Below are 26,093 nucleotides of genomic sequence, written 5' to 3'. Positions count from 1 at the left end.
CAAATAGCTAACTGCACACAGAACGTCTTGTGTATTTATTTAAACAATGGCCTTCTGCTTGACACTTTTTTTTTTAAAAAGTCCGATTTATGAGGGCACAAATACTGTCAGCAGACTTTCCCACCTGAGCTGTAGATCTCTGCAGCTGCTCCACAGTTCCCTGGTTCTCTGATTCATTTTTTTCCTTCATAGGCCTGTCAGCTGAGGTGGACAGCCTTGGTTTGGTAGGCTTGGAGTCTAACACTACAGCTGTATTTATACTGCTATTACTGAGTTACACACAGTTTGACTATTTACTAATTAGACAACACACTAATGTGCTACTTCCTGTTTTTCTGTCATATAAAAGCCCAGGAAAATTCATTGAGCTTTGTGGTTCTAATGTGGAAAACCTCAAGGGGTGTGAATACTTTTACAACGATGTCTTTGACCACAACATTGTCGAGATGACTCCTAGAATTAGTGGACATCACCCATTTTTATCACCTTCTTCTTTCCTCCATCTACTAAAGCTTTCTTTATCTGTCTTACCTTTCTATCGTTCTTCCTGTTTCTACATGTCTTCTATCTGTGTCCCATCAAACCCCGACTCATTAGTGAAAGCTTCCCAAGTGAATGTCGCTGAGAGTGAGTGTGTCAAGCAGAGCACAAAGGGACTTCATTAGTGCTCGCTTTAAACATGTTGTTTATGCCACTGCTTTGTTGCTCTGGACAACCTTGAACATCATTGTTAATTAAAAATAGACTGAAAGGAGATGACACGGGTTATCAAAGCTCTCCAGTCTGCCCAAATGATGAATCAGAAGATGAATCTAAGGGAAAATGAAGTAGTGTACTGGAAGGGTTATTAAAAAAAGAAAGATGCTCTAGGATCCTTAAAAGAAAGAACAATTTTTCACACACCTCTTGTTTTTACCTCAGCCTTTCAATCAATCCTTCCATTTTTTTTCCTCTAAAAGTGCAACTAAAAAACCTATTAATTCAGCCATGCATTTTAGGACTTCATGGCTACTGAGAGTTCCAGACTGTTAGTATGTGTGTGTGTGCATAAGGCTTTGTATACTAGTGTTTTTCAGAATATTCTGTCATATCTTTTCCAAGATGATATCCTTTTGTTCCCGTACTTTCTGAGGCAGCCAAAAGAACTGCAAGCTTCTTATCTTTGTTGTTGACGCACACGAGAGCAACACAACAACAACCTGCTTCTCCCAAGTGAGGTTCCACACGCAAAAATACCTCAACCAGCATGCATAACAGCGCAGAGAAAAAGCCACGTGAGAACAGCTGAGGAAATAAAGCAGTTGTTGCCAGGCTAAGTGAATGGGGCGTCACGCTGACAATTGCAAAGCACCAAATCTTAGTCAACTTGTAAAGTTTGTCTTCTTCCTCATAAACATAAACAGACACGCACATACAAACCCACGGCATCACCGGAGAATGCATTATTGCACATACTTTGAGTGACAAACACACAAACGCCACATGCATACGCAAACAGGCGTTAAAAGCACACAAACACAGCCTGATTATACATTCATAGTTTTGAATGGATGACAGGTCTTGAGCAGCGAGGAGGGAAACGGGTTGAATTCTAATGAGCTGCCATTTACATGAGTCCTTTTCTTTATAAACTGAACACAGAAAGTCTTAAACATTCAAATTATACGAAAGGAATAACTGTGTCAAAGTCCATGTCTATCTACCGTACAATCACAAAAACAAAACTTGCAGTTGACACGCACGGTTGTAATAATCATCCATTCGCTACAGAAAAAGGAGTGCAATTGTTTCACAACTGGCTTAAAGAATGCTCAATCTTTCTATAACCTGCTAGTGTCTATGCAACAATAATTGTGGGGCTAAATTTGAGATTAGTGTCAGGATATCTACAAGGAAACCCCTGTGGTTACAGAGAATAAAGACTGACCCTCTTCAGTTATCAGAGAAAACCATAATTATAAAATAGATATACTCAGATAATATGTTTAGAAATAATTAGAATTTATAACCCCAATTTGCTGACATAGTACAGCGATTTTCCAATGTATTTACATGTAAATTGTAAGAAGAACTCATATTTCTAGCTCACGGATGCAAAGACAGCTCAAGTCTTTGTTCTTAAAGGAAAATGGCTGGTATTTGTCCAAACAGTTGCCAAATTTGTCATCGGGTACTTTTTCTGTTCACTGACACAGAGGCACAGACAATGCTTTACAAGGAATATCAGATGTTTTTAACAGAAATTGTATCCTCTCATTTCATAGATCAGCAAATGAGGGCTAAAACTGTTTACAGCCATAAGCGGTTGGGCTCAAAGTAAATCGAGACAACAAAGACAAACAGCAGCCCTTCAGTTTGTACCATTCAGAGCATCAGAATAAACAACCAATCACTCTTACCTTCTTCAGTTTTCCATTGCGTGTACCAACAAACACCACTGTGTTGCCACGGTAGTCATAGGCAGCCACCGAAGTCATGCCATCATCTTTGTCTACGAAAAGAGGGATGCCCTCAATGGTACTGGTCCCTCCAAGAGGCTGGTTGAAGTCTTGTCCACAGAAGTTGTCATCTATCTGCAGGGGCTGCAGAGGGAAGACAAAACGCCAAAAATAAGGCAAAACACTTTTTGTAATTTTTTTCAGGATAACAGCAGAAAAAAATCTTAAACCAATTATTTACAGTAAAAGAGACAATTACCAAATCATCTCCTGACCAGAACTGGCTGATTTTCAGATTACTGTATCAAACATTGACCAGCAAGTCAGAAACCCAATACATTAATCTTTTTTTGGCCTGTGAAAAACTAAGACAGCACTACAACAGTAGCCTTTGGTGTGGACACCGTTACTGAGAAAAGACGATTCAGTTAGCTATAAATAGTCAAAGGAAGAACAGAGATGTAACAAGCCCTTTAAACTGAAACTTTAAACTTTAGCTTCTAGAACATTCAGAATCATTCAGGCTACAAGAGAGCGAGAGAGAGCAAGACTTTCAAGCAGATAACAGTAAGGCTGAAAGAAGAACAGTTTCCACCCGTCTATCGTAAAACATGCTGGATTTGGAAATATTGACTGCTGTTTTAGTAACACTATCCTTGCTAACTGTACTAACCCTCCTAACTTTGTGAATTGGTAAAAAAGGATGTTAAACTCAATTTATACTGTATAAACTCTAATCACTGTCATCATTTAAAACATTAGCGAAACTTTACATCAACCACTCACACTGCATTTGACTTTACCTCAGCTCAGGAAAACTGGAAAAAAACTTATTACCAATGTAGTTCTTTATATTATGTTATACGCTTAAAAGAGTAATTGGTTTTGGCAGATTAAACCTTTACAAAAAACATCCAAATAAATCAAAATCTTTTACATTCTTAGTATATTTTGATGAGGTCCATTGTTTTTCTCATGCAAATCTGATGAGTGAAAACAAACACATTCAATGACAACGAAGCTATAAAAATTTGAGTTGTTTAAATAAAGAAAGAAGTTGTGCTTTTCTGGTGGTCCCTTACTGAGTACTGTTCAACACCATTTCTCTCATGTCTCAGTCCATGCTGTCCTAAACTCGCGTGCTGACTGATCACTACTGCAGGTAAAATACCTATGTCTCATAGGTACTTCAGAAAAACCACACTTCAAACAAACCAGAATATTCCTTTAATCCTTTAAATACTTATTGAGAAAAGAGGAGAAGACATAACAAAAAGTCCACTCAGGCCCAGGAGCTAGAGCACTTCATCCTAAGCACCCCTAGAATCCATATCCAGATCTTAAAAGCACCCAAGCTGTGTTCCGGTCCACATGGAGCTAATTTCTATCACCCAGTGGGAATTGCAGTGAAACCTATTGGCCTCCTATCTAACATTAATGCTTTTGATTCAATTGCCTAACACAGTAAATAGGCTATTCAAATAAAAGAGCCATTCATACCGCAATTGCATTCTCACAATCACCATCCCTCCATGCAAAACCTATTTTCCTCTGCAGTGTTCAGTCATGGTGGTGACACCGCGATCATGTGACAATATCGGGAGCATTCCAATATCACGAGGGGCACATCACCCAAGGCAGTTCATTGACCCATGTGATCCCTTAACCAGTCACTAAAGACACACTCAGCCCATAATGCATTAAAAAGAGTTCAAGTGCCAAAATGAATGAATCCTTTCGTTTGATGATGAATGACTTGTTAAACAAACTCATTTTGTACTATTCTAGACATTTTCCTGGAATCAGGCTATTATTTTGTATGGCTGGATTAGCGATTAAGTTGGGAGTTTATTTTTTTTTACTCACAGCAATATTTAGAGTTTTTCAAATCATCTTCTGGAAGAAAAATCTTCCTTATAGATTTATGTTTTTAAACATGTAGCATTACTTTGGATCGCAAATGAATATTTATAGCAAAATAACAGGTTCCGTCTCAGTCTAATAAAAAGGGATCCTGATTATGACAGGGAATGGAAGTTGCACACAGTTTGATTCATTTCAGATGCTGCTTTAGCCAAACTGTGACCGACGGGAGTCATATCGAGCAGAGGAACAGCATCAAAACCGAATGGCCGTCAGTGAGTTATTCAGAGTACACAGCGAGTACACACATACACTTACACTTGGGGAGTGTGTAAATAACAGTGTAATCCACAGACTTATCACTACATCATCTGATTGATCCACACAGGAGAAAAGATAACACCTCCCTCCTCCGCACACTCTCTCTCGAATGATCTACCTAAATTGCCTGCAGCTCAGCAAACGTCAATAAAGCCTTCTTCTGCGTTTTTCGACATTCTCACTATCTTTGAAGCCTGCTTCTGGCTGCAATAGGAACCTAGGAACTCTCACTAAGCTTTGTTACTGTTTGTAGCCTTAAAGCTTTCCCATTTTGTCATGTCACAACCACAAACTCCACTGTATCTCACTAAGATGTTATGTGATAGAGCAACAAAGTAGTGCTTATTATGAATTGCAAGGAAAATGATACATGGTAATCAATATTCTATACAAATGAAAAGCTTATGTGGGGTGAGCATTTGTAAGCAGCCACCTTTACCGTCATAGCCTGAAATAAAATCCACTCTATCACATAAAACCCCTAAAATGGGGTCTGAATCCTTTTTCATGGCCCTGTTTTCCTCTAATTGCTCCAAGTCACCTCTGACCCCTCAAGTGTCAAGGCTTTGTCCTGTCTTACCTATCTCTACAAACTAGTTTTTCTACACAAATATTTCCAATGTTTCCCAAAACAATATAATTTCTGCTCTTATGTGAGGGGTGTGTTTAAGTAATAGAAACACACAGCTATAACTTGAAACATTGTTCTGTAACCACTGATGCCTGAGGGGTAATTTCTCCCCGTCAGATTGAAGATGACTGACAACATCCTCGCTACAACAATGTGGTCTGATAATCCTGCCATGTAAACACCAACACAAACATTTAATCAAAAGTATCCTTTATAAACAGATTCTGCCACAAGCAAAATAACTTTCATCTTCAGATTAGATACAACTAGGAGCAACAACTTTATAGTCATGTAAGAAATCTGTCAACTGCACACAAAAACGCAACCATGACATCAGAGCCTGAGGGACACAAGTTAAAAGGGTCAATCCATCATCGTAGCTCCTAAAACCACAGTGTACAGAATCCACAAGACCCCAAAAGGGTCAACCCCCCTTACATCAATACATGACACACTAATAAGTATACACCACAGCCTGTATAGTCTCTCTGGGGCACATGAAGGTAAAAGTTCTCTCCTTCCCCTGCAATCTGGAAGCTTTAAACAAGCAAGGAATAAAAGACAATTCCCTTGAGGATAGTCACCCTTTTACAGGGGCAACCTTTATACAATTTAACCCAACAACAAATTCCCATGAGATTTAGGGCCAATGGCTATGGTGGAAAGAGTATTTCTCCCTGTGGTTTTTGTGGGTTATTGGCTGAAGACTGTATTTAAAGTTCAGCAGTTTTTCATAGAGCCAGTAAGGGAAGACCTAAAGTCTACAACCTTCAACTGACTTTGGCAGCAGACAGATACAAATGAAGAAGAGGAGGTTTCTTGTTTTGATTTTCCAATTGGATTCTCATACAACTGGCTATTATTGAAGGAGAAGTTCAACTTTTTTTATCTGCATTTATAAAACATTTTTTAGGGTTCCTACAACTTTTCCATTTCAAGATTACATACTGTTCCAATCTCAATTTTCTAGATTTTCCTGTCACATTTTATGACATTTTAGAAATTAGGTTTTATTCTATTTCATCCATCATGAAAAACAACACTGACGCTGGCTTTCAAGCTTGTCCTGCTTGAAAAATAAAGTAATACAAAAATGAAGGTAACGTTGTTTTGACACTACAACCAGTGAGCTACAAGCACCGTGTCTAGTAATCAGTTGACTGCATGTCTTTTACCTGAGCAGATAGCCTTGCTAGCAGGCCATAGCTGTGTTACTCTTTAAAGAGCCTAACAGCAAAAAGATACAATATTCATAATAGGTAAAATACTACATTTAGTAAGTGTGTATTCTATATTTTTGTGCGTGTATCAAAAAGCACCTACAGAAAACCTTATTTATGGGACCAATTTTAAACAAAATCCATGTAAGATTTATGGTGGCCCCGGTGTACAGGGCAGATAACAAAGATTCAAAGACTACCCAGTTGACTCGTTTGCCGATATTGAAGGTCACAGAGAAATATGGGACCTAAACAGAGCTAATACTGCAAGGGACTGCAAACACATATTGACAACAAGCTAAGCCTTTAAAAAAACAAGTCATGTTAGTAGACGATGGGGTGTTCATTTCCTCATGGGTGGAGCTGCTTCACCTACTTTATACTGCAACGCACTGAAATATTCAAGGTACCAAACACATGTCTATACACAGTAACACAGACCGACTGCTGATGTGTGCTGGCTGAAGTGGGCCGAAGGAAGTGACTGAATCATTCCTCTATTATTGTCACTTCTTTAACATAGTGAGTCAGAAAAATACACTCACCGGCCACTCTATTAGGTACACCTGTCTAACTGCTCGTAAATTTCTAATCAGCCAATCACATGGCAGCAACTCAATGCATTTAGGCATGCAGACATGGTCAAGACAATCTGCTGCATTTCAAACCAAGTATCAGAATGGGGAAGAAAGGTGATTTAAGTGACTTTGAACGTGGCATGGTTGTTGGTGCCAGATGGGCTGGTCTGAGTATTTCAGAAACTGCTGATCTGGGATTTTCACGCACTACCATCTCTCGGGTTTACAGAGAATGGTCCGAAAAAGAGAAAATATCTAATGAGCGGCAGTTCTGTGGGCACAAATGCCTTGTTGATACCAGAGGTCAGAGGAGAATGGCCAGACTGGTTTGAGCTGATAGAAAGGCAACAGTAACTCAAATAACCACTCGTTACAACCAAGGCATGCAGAAGAGCATCTCTGAACCCACAACACATCGAACCTTGAGGCAGATGGACTACAGCAGCAGAAGACCACACCGGGTGCCACTCCTGTCAGCTAAGAGCAGGAAACTGAGGCTACAATTCATACAGGCTCACGAAAACTTGACAATAGAAGATTGGAAAAACGTTGCCTGGTCTGATGAGTCTCGATTTCTGCTGCGACATTCGGATTGTAGGGTCAGAATTTGGCCTCAACAACATGAAAGCATGGATCCATCCTGCCTTGTATCAACGGTTCAGGCTGGTGGTTGTGGTGTAATGGCGTGGGGGATATTTCCTTGGCATACCTTGGGCCCCTTAGTACCAATTGAGCATCGTGTCAACGCCACACCTGAGTACCTGAGTATTGTTGCTGACCATGTCCATCCCTTTATGACCACAGTGTACCCATCTTCTGATGGTTACTTCCAGCAGGATAACGCGCCATGTCATAATGCACGAATCATCTCATACTAGTTTCTTGAACATGACAATGAGTTACTCAAATGGCCTCCACATTCACCAGATCTCAATCCAATAGAGCACCTTTGGGATGTGGTGGAATGGGAGATTCGCATCATGGATGTGCTGCCGACAAATCTGCAGCATCTATGTGATGCTATCATGTCAATATGGACCAAACTCTCTGAGGAATCTATGCCACAAAGAATTAAGGCAGTTCTGAAGGCAAAAGGGAGTCCAACCCAGTACTATCAAGGTGTACCTAATAAAGTGGCCGGTGAGTGTATGTCTCGGTAGACATCACCCTATCCTCTACTAGGATCTGTCAACATGACAACTCATGTCAGTTAAATATACAGAAACAGCAGAATACAACACAAGCTTATATACAGGATGCTAATCGGACACACCGCTGTGGATCACAGCTAATAAGGGTGAGAGTAAAACACAAAGCGCTCATTCAACGTCATGCAAATAAACTGGACAGCATGTTGCCTTTAACTGGTGCTATGTGTCCCTTTATGTAGCTGTTTGTACAAGGAAATAAATACTAACATGAAGAGCTGCCTGCTAAAAATTGTGGGACACAGTACAGCATTACTGATAGTGTTACAAATTCATCTGTGTGTGCTTTTCTGCATGCACTCATGCATCAACAGCTCTTTCTTCTTCATGGGACCAGACATGTTTCAAGAATGATCTTAAACGATCAGGAATGTTTCAAGATACACCCACAATCATAACATGTACCGAAATTAGGTTTTCCTCTGTGCATGTGCTCAAATTGGACTACTTCCATGAGCGTGTGTGTGAGTGATCATGACGTGAAAGTTATAAAGAGGTGGACAGTAAAAAAAAAAAAAGGAAAACAAACTGCAGGAGATGCTCCTTTGAAGCCTTGTTTTTAAACCAGATTTTATATACACTACCAGTCACAAGTCTTTTGCATTCAAACGTTTTCTTTATGTTTAAGACTATTTGCATTGTACTTAGATTCTCACTGAAGGCATCAAAACCGTGAATGAACACATGTGAAATTATTTAGCAAACGAAAAATTGCAAAATAACTTTAAATATGTTTTATATTAACCTTTGGTCGTCTGTCAGTGAACCTCTGAGAAGTTATTTCAAGACTCTTTGGAAAACTATTTCAAGTGACCTCCTTATGAAGCTCATGGAGAGAATACTAAAAGCAAAGCATTAATCAGAGCAAAGGGCGGCTATTTTGAAGAATCTAAAATATAAACGTTTTTAGAGTTATTTCACTCTGTTTACTATATAGTTCCATGTGTGTTCATTCACAGTTTTGATGAGAATCTCATAAAAATAAAGAGACCCATTAAGTGAGAACGTGTATCTAAAACTTTTGACTGGTTGGAGTGCATTTGCCTGCAAGCATATCTGGAGTGGATTTATAGGCTAAAGGCAAAAACCAGCAATGTATGTCTGATGGTCACATAGTTAACACTTAGGTATGCCTTTTTTACTTATTTTACAGATGGAAATCTAAAACATTTGGTGTGCCCCCTTGAGACTGATACCCCGAAATAAAATCCAGAGCAAATTGTCTTCAGAAATTACCTAATTAGGGTGCATGCCACACTTTCCAGATTCCTACAGGTATGCATTACTCTGTGTCCATCTATCATATAACGTTCTAGTAAAATGCATTCAAGCTTGTGGGCCTAAAATAGTAAAATGTTAAAACGTTTCTTCATTACAACATCAGAGCTCCAGAACATGCAGACGGACGAAGAAAAACAACTTTGGTTTTGTCTTAAAGGTTTCAACAAACTTATGATGGAATAAGACTTTATAGTAATTTCTTAATGGGTTCTAGATAAACATTTTCCAGTTCTAGATTTAATGTACAGAAGAAATAGGAAGTCATTGTTGAACCTCTACAATTTCTAAAAGATGTTACCTGATCCTCACTGAATAATTTACAAAATGAGACTATTGCACCCATTTCCGATTTATGGGGTGCAGTGGGGTAATTTCAGTGTTGGGTGCACTCCAAGCAGACCTTGAAAACCTTGAAGAGTTGGCTCGTCTTCAAAGCACTGCTTCCAAAAGCTGTCAACACATATTTAGGCCACAACAAATGGAGAGATATAGAAATAGTATAGTGTGCATTCCACAAGGATCAATAATCCCTTGAACCTTACCAAATGTTCTCATGTGACAACCACAACCACCAGTGTATTTTATTGGGATGTTTTGTGATGTGGAGGGAAAATTACTTGTTGTTTACAAAATGTTTTAAACATGAAAAATTGAAAATGCAGTGCACATTAGTATTTACCCCCTGAATACTTTGTAGTTACCTTTCGCTTACCTGTTCTTGCTACAGAAAACAATCTCCACGTTATCGTCCACATGATGCAGCCACCACCATGCTTCTCCAGCTGGTTGTTGCGTTTAGGGTTAAACCGTCAACACCCTAAACTATGTGGGTCTTGTTCCACGCACAGTGTTTTGGATGACTACAATTTGAATGTTCGTCTCATCTGACTTTCAAAGTACTTTCTCCCACGTTTGCTGTGTCCAGTACACGATTTGTAGCAAACTGCAGGCATGTCTTCCTAAACTTATTTTAACAATGGTATTCTTTTTGCCATTCTTCCATAAAGACCAGATGTGTGAAGTGAACAACTAATAGCTGTCCGCCTGAGCGGTACATCTTTGCAGAGATTATGATGAGCTTCTTTGGCTGCTTCTCTAATTAATGCACTCTTTATTCAGCCTGTCAGTTTAGGACGACAGCCATGTCTCGGTAGATTTGCAGATGTGACATACTCTGTTTTCAGATGATGGATTGAGCTGCGCTCCTTGGAATGTTCAGTTCTTGAGAAATTATTTGACTCCTAACCCTGCTTTATACTTTATGCCTGACCTTGCTGCTGTTTTCCTTGTTTTTCATGATGCTGCTTGTTCAACAGTGTTCTTTAACAAACCTTTGAGGCCTTCACGGAACAGATGCAATTATACTGAGATTAAAGTATACACCCATCTATTTACTATTCAAGTGACTTCTAAAGGGTATCACATTAATGTGGGTTGAATACAAATACACTACACTTGGAAGATTTTTAGTCAATAAAAAAATCCATAATATATATATATATATATATATATATATATATATATATATATATATATATATATATATATATATATATATATAATTTTTCCATCTACTTCCCAATTAGGTCTTACTCTATGTTGATCTATCACATAAAAACTGAGGTTTATGGTTGTAAGGTGACAAAATATGGAAAGGTTTAAGGGGTGTGTATATACTTACTTACTGCATGGTAAATATGCATAAACTATAAAATGTTTTCTGAATGCATACAAATGCTAGCAGTTATTGGAAAAGTAATATTTGCTACAGCTTGGTGGCAATTAGAAACCAGAGGAGAACTAAATGGTGCCCTCAAGCAAAGTAGTTAACCTCTGACAGAGCAGCTCAGTTACCAGCAGAGTTAAACTAGAGTCCAAGCAGCAACAAATATTTGCAAAGACAAAATCATTGCAAAGCAGATGACTAAATGTGATGATGGGTGTGCACAAACAATTTGAATTAAAGATTATTACGCAGGGGGAAAAAAGCATTACATAAAGAGTGCACACACACTCTACACCTGGAACCAGATCTAAATAGATAAAAAGGAAACTACCAGCACGTGCAGTACATGCACATCACTTCACCGCACTTCCTGATTACATCTGATAATGATGCATGCAACACACCACCCACACACAGTACCGATCAATACATAATTACACTGACAATTTGTATCATTAGAGTGGTGCTATAGCTGCTAATTTGTGGAGCTAAACACTCTTCAAAGAGGGAGAGAGGTCAGAATAAAATAAGCAGCTCCCACAGTCTGTATGGGTCTTTTCCAAAGGCTTTCAATTGTTCTGTAATAACAGGGTAACAAGTGTGACAAGATCAGCTCAAAAAGAAACCAAATTTCTTTTCTGAAAAAACCTTCCTCCTTTTACTTTTAAATGCTATCACATCGGCAGATATTAAATGACCCAAACTTATTAGTTTAAAATAACTTTTAAAGGATGACACTCAACTGACATCTCCCTGCTCAAGTCATTTAGTCTGTCAATTATCTCTTCATCAACTCTGGCTCAATTAATCAGTTTTAATTACTTAAACACATTTGCTGCCGTATCAGTTTAGATCAGGTCCACAGAAATAAGATGGTGTCTTACAAAAGACCACAAGAGCGTTACACTTATTACATGATATCCTTAATGATGGATTTAATCATATTAGAGGATGGCCTCACAGTTAATTCCAAGTTGCCTCGGCTATGCAGCGGTAATCAAAATCTCCTTGGGTGACTGAATGTGGCCTCGTGGTGTTTCTTTCTTACAGAATGCTATTTGCTGAAGGGAGAGAAGGATATTTTACTTACACTTCTTTTTCAGACAAGTTCCTTATTAAAAATGATAGAAGTACAGAAAACCTTTTAGAAGTTTTTGAAAGCTGCACCTTAAAGGATGTCCTTCAAGCCTTGCATGTACTATACTGCTGTAGGCAGAGGCCAGATTGGGGCACAGATAAGATGCCATCAACTAGGCTCTTCTAAACAACTTTATTAAAACAAGTGTAACAGTTAGTAACCTGTGGCTTAACAGAAGCAATATAGTGTTAAATATTCATTATTCATAACAGACCCAGCCTTCTTTATTTGCTTATTGAGTTTTTTGAAACACCCTGGCTCTGATGCTGCCTCCCCAACTGATTACGGCAGAAGAAATTGCACTCTTGACAATCCTTAGTGCCTGAATGGCTCAGGTTCCAAATTAATTAAAATAATAATGGTTAGAGCGTGGTTAGATAGTTCTGCCAAAAACCATTACTAGGTTGGCATTATTAAATGATTGTAAAATATTTTTTAAAGCTCCAGGGGCAAAAAAATTTTTGTAATAAACTCCAGATTAAATATTTCAAATTTCAAGAAATATCAATTGAAGCAGGTAAAATGCTTATGTACTCTGATGCCGTTACTTTGAAATCTCAAACATTTAAAAATGTATGAAAAAAAGCGGAATATTTTTGAAAAATTTTTTTTATATTAAGAATTAAAACTTCAGAGCGAAAAACATGACTAGATATGAGAATATTGGTCATATGAATGAGGTTGTTCATAGTCTGACTTCCCCACATGGTATCACCAACTTCTACCCATCAAAGAAGAAAAAGTGAAGTGAAAGCAGAATGTGGTGTTCCTCCAAGTTTTCTAGATCAGTCTGTATTTCCCTTAAAGTTTGCACTGGACCAAAACTGGAAGCTTAGTTCAATTAAATCCAATTTAAAGAAATAGTTCAAACCCAATCAGCTATGTCAACATTATTGTCATTATTTTTTGTTATATATTACCGTGTTGTTTTCATTTAGGTAATACTTTTAAAGTGTATTTGCTTCACTAATTACAGTTTTTTATGTTTTGCTGATTAGCTTAATTAAACCAAATTAAAACTTTATAATCTTGTCATTTGACAAGGTAAGCATTTGATTTTTTTTTTCTTATAAATACACAAGTTGTTGCAATTTTTGTTATGGTCACTCTTTAACACCTTCTATGGACAACAGTGCACCGTCACTGTGAAATACATGAGTATAATTTGCATGTTCTCGAACAAGCATTGTCACAAAATCATTGTAAAAATAAGACAAACAGCAGGCAACTTTTCAACCGTATGTTACATTAAACTAACAGGAAAATCTAATCTTAAGCAGAAGGAGACAACCCAACTATTGATTTTAGGTATAGTTTCAAATCTCACCTTTGACATTGCTGGCCAGACAAACAGCTGGTCCATGTGGTCTTAAAAGATTTCTACTTGAGACCGACTGGTTTTCTAGGATTGATTCTCTGATTGATGCCCTGACTTGTGGCAAAGTTCAAAACTCTCCCATCCATCTTGTAATCAAGAGAAAACACTTTGACAGTTTGAGTAATCCTTTCGAACAAGAAAAATGGCAAAGAGTTGCACTTCCCATTAGAGCAGGGAATATATTAACTGCAATGGTAGGGAGGGACCAGCTGCACAATGCCTAACTGTCAAGCGTGATGTTAGAGCTTATTACAATTGGGGTCTGAAAGTGATTGGTAGCTCTGGATGCATGACTTCTTTTGTCATTCAGATGAAAAATGTAAATTCACAGAGAATGAAGAACACAGGAATGATTATTCCATATAAAGGAACTTTTCCCTTACTTTTCACAACTGAATACGGATATTAAAAAAATGTTTTTAGCTAATTTTGAATATGATTACAAAATTAAATAATATTTAATAAGTAAAAGTGTGTTTTCTAGAAATTAACTCCTGTCCAAAGATGTTTTATGGCCGTCTCAACCCAGAATATTTCATAGACACACAAAGACTTGCTTCTGAGCCCTCATTAGTATGGCACCTACATTGGAAACACACACAGCCTGTCAGAGGAGCTTCGACACACACTCTCAGGGTTGACATGATGGAGAGACATATGGCTGAAGAGGACAGAGCGCTGGCCAGGTGAGGGATACTGATATTATTCGTGCGGCAGTCAGTGTTCAATCACGCTTTGCTCCTCTCCTTTCCCTCTTTCTGTCTTAAACCCTTTTCTCAAGCTGTTCTTGGCAGCGACAGTGAAAAAAGTTCTGAGGTCATCACTCTTCCTCTGGCCCTGCTCTCCTTTCAACCGGTGAATCATTGCCTCTCCTTCCTGAGCACACAGGCTGTAAAAGGCCTGCTGCTCCCTTCTTGGCTGTTTGTCGTTTCACTCTTTTCCTCTATTGCAAAACTTTTTTTTCTCTTAGTGCCTTTCATCAATTCCTTCATTCCCATGTCAGTTTAATCTGTAAGGCATTTGACTGATTGTAGGATATAGAGCTATGCAGAGAAATAAGATGGGGATCGAGATTGGTCAGTTTTACACTTGACCCGCCATGATGGGTTAAGGTAATAAATGTAAGATCTCTAATCACTTTCTTATTGTTTTGAAATTGCAGTGAAATCCCAATGAACTGCAGGGCTGTGTAAGACAGACTGCTCTCTCTCTTATACACAGTGTGTGACGTCCACTCTGGTCTTCACTCTGTTTCCTATACAGTTAGAATAAAAAAAAAAACTTTAAACTAGTTTAACACATAATAGCAAATCCAAGCTTCCTCCTTGTACTTGTAAAAAAGCCAAATCATCTCAGGGTATTGCACACTTCAACGTTGTAGGTTTTTTTTTTTTTAAAAGAACTGCTAAGTCAGCTAAAACCTATGTTTTAAAGGAGTAAGAGATAAGGTGACTTTTAAATCATTTTTCATGTTTAATGTTAAGACAGTTTAATTTCCAATTTATCCGGTAAGGGTGTTTATTTTACTTCTGAATCGACAGGTCAGAGCTTCAAAAACATTATCATTGATAGGAAAATGACCACAAATCTCTAAAAAGTGCATATAGTTGTTTATTTGACACATAGCTGTCTTTTTAACAGTATTCAACACGTATTAATAAAGCTCAACATGAAATACCTCCATATGTTGTGGAATGATAGGCCCTGTCCTAATACTCGCACTTCCACCCTTGTGTCCCTGAATTGCGCGTTCCCGTTGATGGGTTCGAGTGCGTAGTGTCCCAATTCTCCAGAGTGGTCCTTAGCCCCGCCCCCTTTGTGCCCTCAATCCGCCCTTCAGCGAAGCCCGCATCTAAGCGGACTTCGCCGAAGTATATTACCCACAATTCACTGGTGCAGATGACGTTCTGAGCAAAAACCAATCACAACCGTCAACGTAACCAGCCATCAAATCAGAATAATAAGAACTGCGTAAACTTTAGACAGCAAGCCGACAAATATTTTTTTTTACTGGTTTTCCAGCCTCAACATTGTAAGAAACCACTGGGTCCAGAGTGAGTCTGGGCAGTCAGTAGGCCATAACACTGAAGTTACCTTTCAAACAAACACTGGCGCGGCGAGAGTCTGGTGTATAAACCTCCGTCGCTTCCTGCACATTATTCTCCTCAAAACAATTGCTTGTTGCAGTTTTAAATAGTTTTTTTAGCAGCAAGACTGTGGACTTCAACCCCTACATGCACTTGTACAAAGTACACACTTCATAGAGGGGCGTAGGGTGTAGTGTGGGTATTGGGACAGGGCCATACTGTGAATGTTGCATTAAAGTGACTTTGATGTGATTGCAACTTTCCAATCAGTTGAAACTGTCCTAAAAACACTATTATGGCCTAATTACCTAAAAATATTAACAAAACCAAGTTAATGTTAATTTGTAAAAGGTTGGGGGGTGGGGGGGTTCCTTCGGGCGTCTATAAAGAATCACTTGTATTTTTCACCCAGTCTTACTCATATCATTAGTTCTATCCTTCAAATTCTTCTTCTCTTTTACGCGGATTTATTTGGCATCAAACTCTTCTTCTGGCTCGGACTCCCTCTGGTTCTTTCATTTTTATCTCCACCCACATCCCGCACCTTTCTCTTCTCCTCTCTCTCTGGTTCTGGCTGCCTCACTTGTTTAGTTTCTGCAACATTCCCGTTCACCCTTTCATGCTCTCACCTCTACGCAGTCCCTCTCTCTCTTTTGCTTCACTCTCCTCTTATGTTTTCAGTCATCTCTCGCCCTCTCTATCTCCTAACTTAGTGACTCTCCTCCATCCTCTCATTCTCCTTTTGTGGAAATGGTTTGTATTGATCCACTCTCAAACTGGTAAGAAGGTCAGGGGTTCACTAATAAAGCTCAGGGACAAAACCAGACACACACACACACACAAGCAACACAATATTGCACATAAACAGGAGACAAATATAGCCTGGTAGCAGAGCTGAGGTGCTAAACGCTATGTATTAGTGTCAGTGCTTTGCTGAGAAAAACATGTTTTATCACAGAGCTACATCTAATGTGCCTGAAGATTTGTGTTTACCAAACATAGAGTGTCAATTCGTCACTATATATATATATATATATATATATATATATATATATATATATATATATATATATATATATATATATATATATATATATATACCAGCATGATGATGAACACAGGCAAGAAATTATGATCCAACACAAATCTAAACTTCACACAGGAGGCACATGGAGCTCCTGGTGATCAATCATGGCTGTGGTTAACAGCTGTCCATGCCTGTCCAGCCCACCACCCACTAACCAGCCCTGCCTTGCCCTCACCTCTGCACCGTGGCAGGGTCAACCTAAACACATTCACGCTCCAACTTTAGCATAAAGGAGCATTTCCCACAATGCTAAGACTCCATTTCAATTTCCTAGGAACCTTGGTACTCTGTTTATGTCATGGTTGCAGTTATAGTAGTTCATAATTTTGCTAAGAGTCTAAAGGTATACCACAACAACCATCTCTCCCTCAACTGTACTGTAAAAATTCGAATTATATGTTGGTTTTGTATTTATGTTAAAAACTGGTATTTGCATGAGGCTAAAAGCAAAGCCCTGAAAACTGTAAAATAGAAAAATAATTAGATCTAAAAAATTTCCAAGAACCTTTACCAGTGTACATGTTCAGTGACAGAAGAGGGTGAACTCTGCATCTAATGTCATACGCAAATGTTATTTTCAACATGGGATTTGCAGAGGCATATTCCAGACAAACTCATCCTATGACTTTTCAATTCTGTCTCTTTTGAGTTGAAGTGTTGCTGGTGGGGGTACAACAAATCTTAGAGATGCATGGGGAACTGTGCTGGTGACCTAAACAGGCAGATTGTCTGCTTGGAAGCTGTTGGCTGTTCAGTCATGTTTCCACAACAAAGCGAGAGTTAAGGGAGTGCTGCTCATTTAGCTTCTTGGCCTTTTTATTTGTCTGCAGGTTTTACCTTTTTTGCTAAAATTTGGGTAGGAAAGGAATTCTCCTGTCAAACATGCCTAAGGCCAAGAAGGCATTGGCTTTAGGCATGTTTTGTCAAATTTAGGAAGGGCCATGTTGACATGTTCAGATTTAAACATAAATCTGAATGAACATGTCAGAGGTTAACAAAAATCTACAAATTCAATTACAAATTTCCCATTGGTGCATCTCTACTACATGTCTTAAATGTAAACTGCTGGTGTACTTTCCATTTGGTCATGCCAAGAACATAATATTGCTACACAGCAGGAATGGCTCCAGAAGGTACAGAAAGTTCACTCCTTATACTCTATCATTAGTGCACTTTCATGGGAGATCATATAAGTTCTTAACACTGTAGTTTAGAAGTGTTTCTGGTTTGGGTTGTTTTCCATCCTTCTTCTAAATGTATTTAGGGATAAGCGGAGTACAGTGCATACAGCATTTCAGAGTGTTATCAAGGTAATGAAAATTAAATCTGTAGAGAAAACTCACATCTGAAAGTAGTGATTAACCAGAATACAACTAACCATGAGTTCTTTGTAAGTATACTTTATTAAAAGTTGGAATAGAATTATAGCCTTACAATTATATTTTACTAGTGCAATTAAACTAAATTAATATTATTCTACGATTTATTTTTAAAGACAAAGCAACTAGGAAAAACAAGGAAATTGGGGATGCCATAAACTCAACCAGTTTTAATACAATACTGCATGGCCTTTTGTCTGGTTACATTAACTAGCACATGGATGTTTCCACTGTAAGCCGTACTAGCAAAATTATGCAATACCTCTCCTCTGTATGGATATCTTGATTCTTCTGTTTCATTCTTTTTTTTTTCTGTTTTACTGCTTGTTGTGTCAAGTTATTTTGCACAGCCCCAGTTCCCACACTGAAAAACAATCTCAAGCTCAAGCACCCTACGAATGGAAGACTGGGTCAGTGTTGGGCTGCTGACTTTAGGTCAGTTTTAAGGGCCATTGGAGCAGACATCATTAACCTGAAGGTGACCTCTTACATCTTGCTGCTGTCTTGGGGTCAGCCAGTCAGCTCTTTTGTAAAGCCATTACATCGTCATTGATGACAAGGGACGGCAGGTTTAAAGAGTCTTAGTGATAAATTATTGGTGGATGTAATCCTTACCAAAAGCATAGAAACCATGGTAATGAGCCATGCAGAATGGGATGGGAGGAATAAAGGACAGAGCAAGGCATATCAGTGGATTTATGAGTAAATGGATCAACAAATCTGTGGCAGGGAGCAAACATGAAGGTTGTAGCTGTAAAAACATCAACCATCATCTTGGTGGCATGGTATGTGTGAAAAACGAAATTCTTAAAAAAAAAAAGTTAATAAAAGCTAGTGAAAAAATATTAAATTGCATTAAAATTTGTATCACAGCATCAACTGATAAAATCCAGTTGATTTCAGGTGTACAGAGCTGACCCCCCTGAGCCACGTTTGAAGCATCGTCTTCCTTCTACACATAAAAATGTAATTCAAAAGTGAAAGACATCAACAGAGGTCTGCATGTGATTGAGACCTTATTAAGGTTTGATCGAAAGTCCTAATCAAGCTTGACTTTAAACATCTTTGTTTACATATGACCTGAGAACAGTCACATTTACCATTTATTATTCTGGGTAAGTGGTCAACTTGTAAAAGGCATCAAAAACATATCTTTGGACATTCAGAGTTTGGAAGGTTGACGAAGGTGCTTTCTCACCTGCTGCACATTTTATTGAAACACCCAAAAAAGGCACAATCATCATTATTGGAAACCTGTGTATATCTTATTACCTTGCCAGGGTTAGGGGTGAGTAACATTGTAGTAAAATTAAGCACGTAGCAGTAAGCTCTTGCATTTCATTATTTAACCATCAACACAGCAACTATAGCACTTGTACAGCGGTTGTTCTCTCATGCCGTGCCATTGCACCTACTATAAATAAAATACTGACTACTCACAGCAGGAAGACGAGAAAAAAATATGTTTCAGTACTGTTCTCATACCTTAATTTTGTTCTTAAGAAATCACAATTGGCTAAAACCTATATTAAGAAAAATATTATTTGACAAAGTACAGAAATTACCCACATAATTCTGATCCTTGTATCTCTAAATAGTGAGCTTAGTTGCCCAGTACCACATAGAAATAAGTCAAACAGCTATGTGCACCAACAGCTCCGCTTAAGCAAATAGAAAAAAATTAGATCTTCTCTTTTATAGCCTTAACATAAATACTATTAGAGGAATGGAAAATAGAAATTAAAGCAACAAACACTATTCACAGAACATCTACAAAAAGTGGCAATGGAGACATTAAAGATAGTAAAAGCAGAACCAGGCATTCACATGCCTAATCACACATCTGTGTCTTTATGCTAATGAAGACCAGCAAAGACAAACAGCCCCATTGTTCTCGACTGTCCTACTCCATTAAATGCAACACCAGCTGAGTGCTTTGTGTGCATTTGTTGTAATAAAGTCGCCTGCGATTAGAAATGTGTTGACTGCCAGGAAACACTGTAAAACGGCTTCTTCAACTGAGAGGGTAAAAAGGTAGATATGCAAACTACAAATCCGTTTTCCTGCAGTGTTTTAAGGTCACTAGTACGTCTTAATGCATGTGTCTGTTTAAGCAATGTCTTCTGTAATGGATAGAAGGCCATGCTGTGTGCATCAGTTAATAAAAACCAGGTCTAACTCACTATCTCTCAAGATCCTACACTGCAGTGCTCTGAATCATGCTGTGTGCATGTTTGTGGATGTCCCTGGGTGCTTCTCCTGAATGACATTTCACAAATCCAGGGGACCGGGCTAATGATGTCCCCTGTCTGACTGAATCAATGCTCCAAGACTTTGTTGGGGAACAGAAAAAAAGAGCAGAACAACTAAAAAAGGGAGAAAGCAGAAACAAGACAAAACAATGGCTTTTTAAGCTCAATATTGTAAATTCCTACATGTTTGGTCTATATCAACAAAAGTAGCAAGATACAGTCAGTAGGTAACAACTGCAAATAAGAATTAGAATCAGGAATCACACTTTTTTCACTGGCCACATTATTACATCTGTGTTTGTTAGTGCTAATAGTTTTATTTGCATGTTCACCACAAACTCTCAAGGGAAATCTGGTCAACAAAACTTGTAAAAGCAAAATCATAAGCTTACCGAGTTGATGCAGTCGAGCTCCTTGTTAAGCAGCCAGGGTAAAGAGAGTTTCCCCTCTCCCCTGTAGCAAGACTGAATTCGATCTTTGATCTTCTCCTTTATCTTCTTCAGGGTGAACAGGCACAACACAGACTCTTTGGGTGGCTTTGCCCGATTTTTCTGACCCTGAGAGAAAACCGTGAAGAGGATGTCTTCATTCTCGGAAATCCCCAAGGAGTTGGCCAGCTGCCGGCCTGGTCGAGCAAGGAAGGCATCCTGCACCAGACGGTACTCTATCCCGTCTTTGGTGCAGCCTATGGAGAACTCCACGTAGGAGTAAAACTTTGGGTCGTCCATGCATAGGCGGACAATTTTAGAGGTGAAGAACTGCTCCCCACTGGCATCAGGTGAGGTCAGTTTGGTATCTAGCTGCATTGTTAGATAGTAGACAAACTGTTCACTGCTGAAGCTGTACACATAATAGATGTCGAAAGCAGGAAACTTTGACAGAGTGTCTGAGGGTATCTTCAGCTGAGAGGAGACAAACTCATCTTGATAGACGAAGCTAAACATGTCTGCATTTTCTTCATTCTCCATCAGTTTGCGACTTGACAAGGTAGGGAAGTACTCAGATTTTCCATCAATAGGGGTTCCAATGAATAGCTTGCTGGTAGGACTTTGAGGGGAGCTTATGATGACCCCTGACATGGTCCCGGACTCCGCCACGCTAGAGAGGTAGTGTTCCTTGCGGTGGTGAGGCTCCCCAAGTTTGAAGAGGTCATCCAAACGCAAGAACTGGCAGATGCCTTGCGAGGTGCTGCCGCAGGCAATGAGTCGGTTCTGTGCATAGTCTATAAGAAGCAGCTTGTTCACGTTGGGGGTTTGGGCCAGGTCGTGTGGGCAGGACTGGACACTGGGCGGAGGGTAGCATTTCTCATTGTCCACCACTGGGCCGGTCATGTGGCTGCGGAGTTTAGTCAGGTTGCTGGACAGCTTAAAAATCCAGTTGACTGCTCCCACGTAGACTTCTCCAGTCTTGTTGTGGATGGCCAGATGTGTGAGCAAACTGTCAGGAGGGGCAAACCGCTCAAAGGGTGGGGGTTGACCTTCAGAGGGGGAAGAGACAACAAGGAGTAAAACCCCCCACAGGAGAAGCAAGTTCCCCTGCCCAGGGAAGGCTAATGTCCGAGAAAGAGGACACATATCTGAAGTGTCCAGGAGGCAAGGCCTTGGGGGACAGGGGAGGAGAAAGGAAGAAGGAGAACAATCTCTGCTGCCTGGATTCAAGTCAGGATTTTATTCTTTGCCTCCTCTACTATTAAGGAATGAGGAAGGAGAGCTTGAGGGAGGGAGAGGGACCAGGGAAGGAGAAAAAAAAACTCCTATTGATCCACTGTCCTGTTTTCAGTGTTGTGAGCAGTCATCAGGAACATCCAAAGAGGCACAAACTTGGAGCCCTGAAAGGCAAATAAAAAAAATATGTTAGAGAGTCTAAACAAATATTTCTTATTGATTAGGCAACAAGGAGGAAGAGAGGCCTAAAATCTTGAAAATTGCACAGTTTAAAGGGACAAAAAAGCCAAGTTGACATTTGCCTCAGTAAAGTATAAATAATATCAAATCAAGTCTGGACGGCAAATGTGCCTGCAGTGTATTGTGAGCAGGGGAGTCGGGAGTCGATTATTAAAAGCTCTATACACAGAATTCAAGCATAGCCATGAGTTATGGACTCTCAACACTGAACCAACTAATATTTCATAACTTTCAGTGTTACAGTGCTGCTTTTGGAGATTTGTTCTAGGAAAAACTGCTACTGGGGAGTGTAGCATTGACAGCGAGCAATTTATAGCTAGGTCTGCTGAAAGCTTTTCTTGTCATGGTTTGTGCTGTAACAACAGAACATTAACAAGTTTTTTCCATATTGTAATTACACAAATAGCTATTAATGGCAATCAGAGTTGTACGGTAGCCAAAACTATAGCAACGCAGGATAATCTGATAGTTTTGCCTTGGCCGAGAGAATCCAGTCCAATACATAAAGTACATTAAACAGAAAAAGGATAGAATAATTTTACCATTTACTGCTGCCACAAATGTTTTTCAGCATCTCACACTTATAGTACTGATCAACCTTTTAACATGGAGTCAATGCACACATCTTGTGTTAAGTGCTTATAATAACCCTGCAAATGTTCTTGTTTTTTTGTTTTTTTTTTTTACTTATTGTCAGTCTGAAAACTGCCCACGTTGTAATGCATCTGGCTCCATTCCCTTTCCCACTGTAGCGCCTGTCTGCTCAACAAAGCTAACATGAAAAACTGAAAAGCAGAGGTTCCGCAAACACACGTTTACGGCACAAACTAAACCACATGGTTAGTGCTCTGTGCAGACATATAATGTGCTGTTTTAAAGAGTAACAGTGAGCGGTTCTGGGTATGGAAATGTTGCAGAGAAAGTACAGAGATGACTGACAGATCTGATCATGTTAACATTGTAAATGTGCAACCATTGTCTAAACACACTTATCCTTGAAGGTAGGGTGGGGTACAACCTAGACAGGTCACCAGCCCATAACGAGCAACGCAGACAGACAGAGGACAAACAACTCAGCACACACATTCATACCTAAGAGAACTACAGAATAACCAAATTTACCCAACAGTGATGTTTTCGGGCTGTTTGGAGGGAGCTGGAGTACATAGAGAGAACCACGCATGCACGGGCAACTATGCGCAATGCAGAAAGACACAAGGCACGTCTTCAAACCCAGGACCTTCTTGCTCCAAGGTAACAGTGTGTCACCGTGCAGCCCATTGTAAATGCTCCACAGTAAATGCCAATAATACAAAAGCAATACATTCATACAAAACAAGATGCAATCCAACTTCGTAGCCTTTGCTTTAATTTCGGCTTGATAATCAAAGTCTTTGCAGAGGGAGTTTTCCTTCAATAACAAGTTGTAAAAGATGACATAAAACCAGATATGCAGCTTGACTGGTCATTATCAATTACCGGGTAATAATAAACAAAAAAATCAGATATTTTTCCCATCAGTGAATCCACTGATTGGTGGATTTCAAGGCACAACAGAAACAAAGAGAGTGTCAAGAAGGCAAGAAGGGGAAAAGAGATACAGAAAATATTTAAAAAGCATAGCTGTGAATAACAACAGCCTTTTAAGTTTATAGTGTTCTGTATCTCACTTTCCACTTCCTGTTCTTCTGTTGAGCCACCGATGAAGCAAAGCAAACAATTTTTAGTCATTAAACACACAGATCTGTGACTGAGATCTGTAAATCAACTCCAACTAGAGGCATCACTGTGTTCTGAAAGAGATCTGCAAAATTTCCTTTGGATGAAAAATGTCCCAACTTTGTGTCAACTTAGAAACGGAAGCAGATCAGAAAGAACTGAGTCAATACCACAACTCTGTCGGAGCCATCTTTGAAATGCTCATTATCATTAGTCACTCTGCTGCACACTTCAAATAACAGGTGAGTGGGAGAGAGCAGAGAGAGCAGCAGGGTCGGTCCATGCAATAACAAAGCATAACTCAGCTGGCAGAAAGCTCGCCATGTTCAGGAAGAGGCTCTGTCATCTTACTCTTGGCATGGGAAAAAAATTATTTATATTAAAGAGAAAACTAGAAGATAAATAAAAGGAGCAGCAGGAAGCAAAAAGCATGCTCTGTAAAGGTTGACTTCAACAGTATTGTAACCAACTCTACCTGTGCTTGCAGCAAACATCAGGGGAGCCCTGTAGAATTAGGCACTTCAGCTGCAGAAAACTGCAGACAGAAGGGCCTGATCTGCAATTATCGGATATACCCCTACTCTCCACTCTGTGAGATTAAAACGACTTGACGTGGATCATGGCCTCTTTGGCACAAGCACATGCAATAAAGTGACGAGCCAGCCTATAAAAAAAAACTAATTTCTTGCTCAACAGTACAGTCGCGCTGCGCGATGAGAGCAGATGTCAATTTAAAGCGTGGCAGCGCGTGGGGAGACTGGCTGCCTCATTTTCCTTTGTCATTTCCAAGAGAGGCAAAGACACAATGAGGCAGAGAGAGCACGCAAGCTAATGTCTGATAAAGAACGTGAGAGGACCTGGGAAAAAAAATGTCCCTCCTGTAACATCTCTTCGTTTAGGCCACGCACAGCTTGATGTAAGAGTGTGAATCTAACGAGAAATTGCAACAGTGGTTGCTTTTTATCTATTAGGCAATAAGGCATTATGAAACATCTTCTAAGTGATAGAGGGGATGATGTATATAGGATGGAAAAAGGAATGATGCTGATAATGTCCCTACTATTGCCCCCACAAAGCACATCCCCCTCAGTCCCCTTCTTCACACAATTAACTCAAGTTTCCTACATATTCTGCTGGTGGAGATTCCAGACTTGTCCAGTTCCAGAGTTTAAAGTCTTTTGGTTGTACAGGCAGGAGGGATGGATAGAGGGAAGGATGGAGGGATGGATGGATGGAGGGAGGGATCGAGGGAGGGAGGGATGGAAACACAACTATTATTCCGTACTCTACTTTAGGGTACCATGCTCTGATCCAGACGTGTAAAATAAATTCCACTTATTTCCAGACTGTGCAGGAATCCTGTTAAACTGTAAATGGCAGTTTTGACTTCTTGCACACATTTCTCTCACACAAAATTCTCCTATTTTCTCTCCCCACCCTTATCCCTGAAAACCCTCTTCAATTTCACTTTCCTCCAGAGCTTAAGCGCAATGCTAGGAAGAGCGTTGGAGGAAGGCTGCGAATCATATTTGGCACCATCAGGGGAAAACATGTCAATCATGTGGGCATGAACCTGTCTTCTGCCTCATTCCGGAGGCAGAAGACAACCAACGAATTGGGAGAGCCAAAGGCTTTATCAATCAAGGAGAAAGCATTAGAGACACTAGGCTGTAAAGGGGCAAGATGATTGGATTTAATATCGGCACATCTTATCAACTGACAGGACGGGAAACTGTTCCAGTAGGAATTGGAGACTGGAAAATAAATTGAGAGTAAAACGAGGGCGGCCCCCCTCCCACTCCCACTCATTTTAAAGACAGACAAGGGTGTTGCATGTTGTTAAAACTCCACAGGCTCAAAAAGAGGTAAGCTCTTAGTGGGGC

The 26,093-nt window shown here is 39.5% G+C and overlaps 1 protein-coding gene across 5 annotated transcripts in view; it reads right to left on the bottom strand.

Annotated features, from left to right (window-relative positions):
- LOC124856168 (plexin-A1-like) overlaps positions 1-26,093 on the bottom strand; it is a 271,437-nt gene that overhangs the window by 207,202 nt on the left and 38,142 nt on the right. For all 5 annotated transcript variants that reach the window (XM_047346406.1, XM_047346402.1, XM_047346404.1 and 2 more), the window contains exons 2-3: positions 20,980-22,415; positions 2,400-2,582 (exon numbers count right to left, since the gene is read on the bottom strand). In XM_047346406.1, coding sequence (XP_047202362.1) covers positions 2,400-2,582; positions 20,980-22,161 — 1,365 coding nt within the window. In that variant the 5' untranslated portion in view covers positions 22,162-22,415. The remainder of the gene's footprint in view (positions 1-2,399; positions 2,583-20,979; positions 22,416-26,093) is intronic.

This window comes from Girardinichthys multiradiatus, chromosome 20 (assembly GCF_021462225.1).
Source record: "Girardinichthys multiradiatus isolate DD_20200921_A chromosome 20, DD_fGirMul_XY1, whole genome shotgun sequence".
In the NCBI taxonomy this organism is placed as follows: domain Eukaryota; kingdom Metazoa; phylum Chordata; class Actinopteri; order Cyprinodontiformes; family Goodeidae; genus Girardinichthys; species Girardinichthys multiradiatus.
The sequence above is the reverse complement of the archived record's forward strand: the minus strand, read 5'-3'. Positions and strand labels throughout refer to the sequence as shown.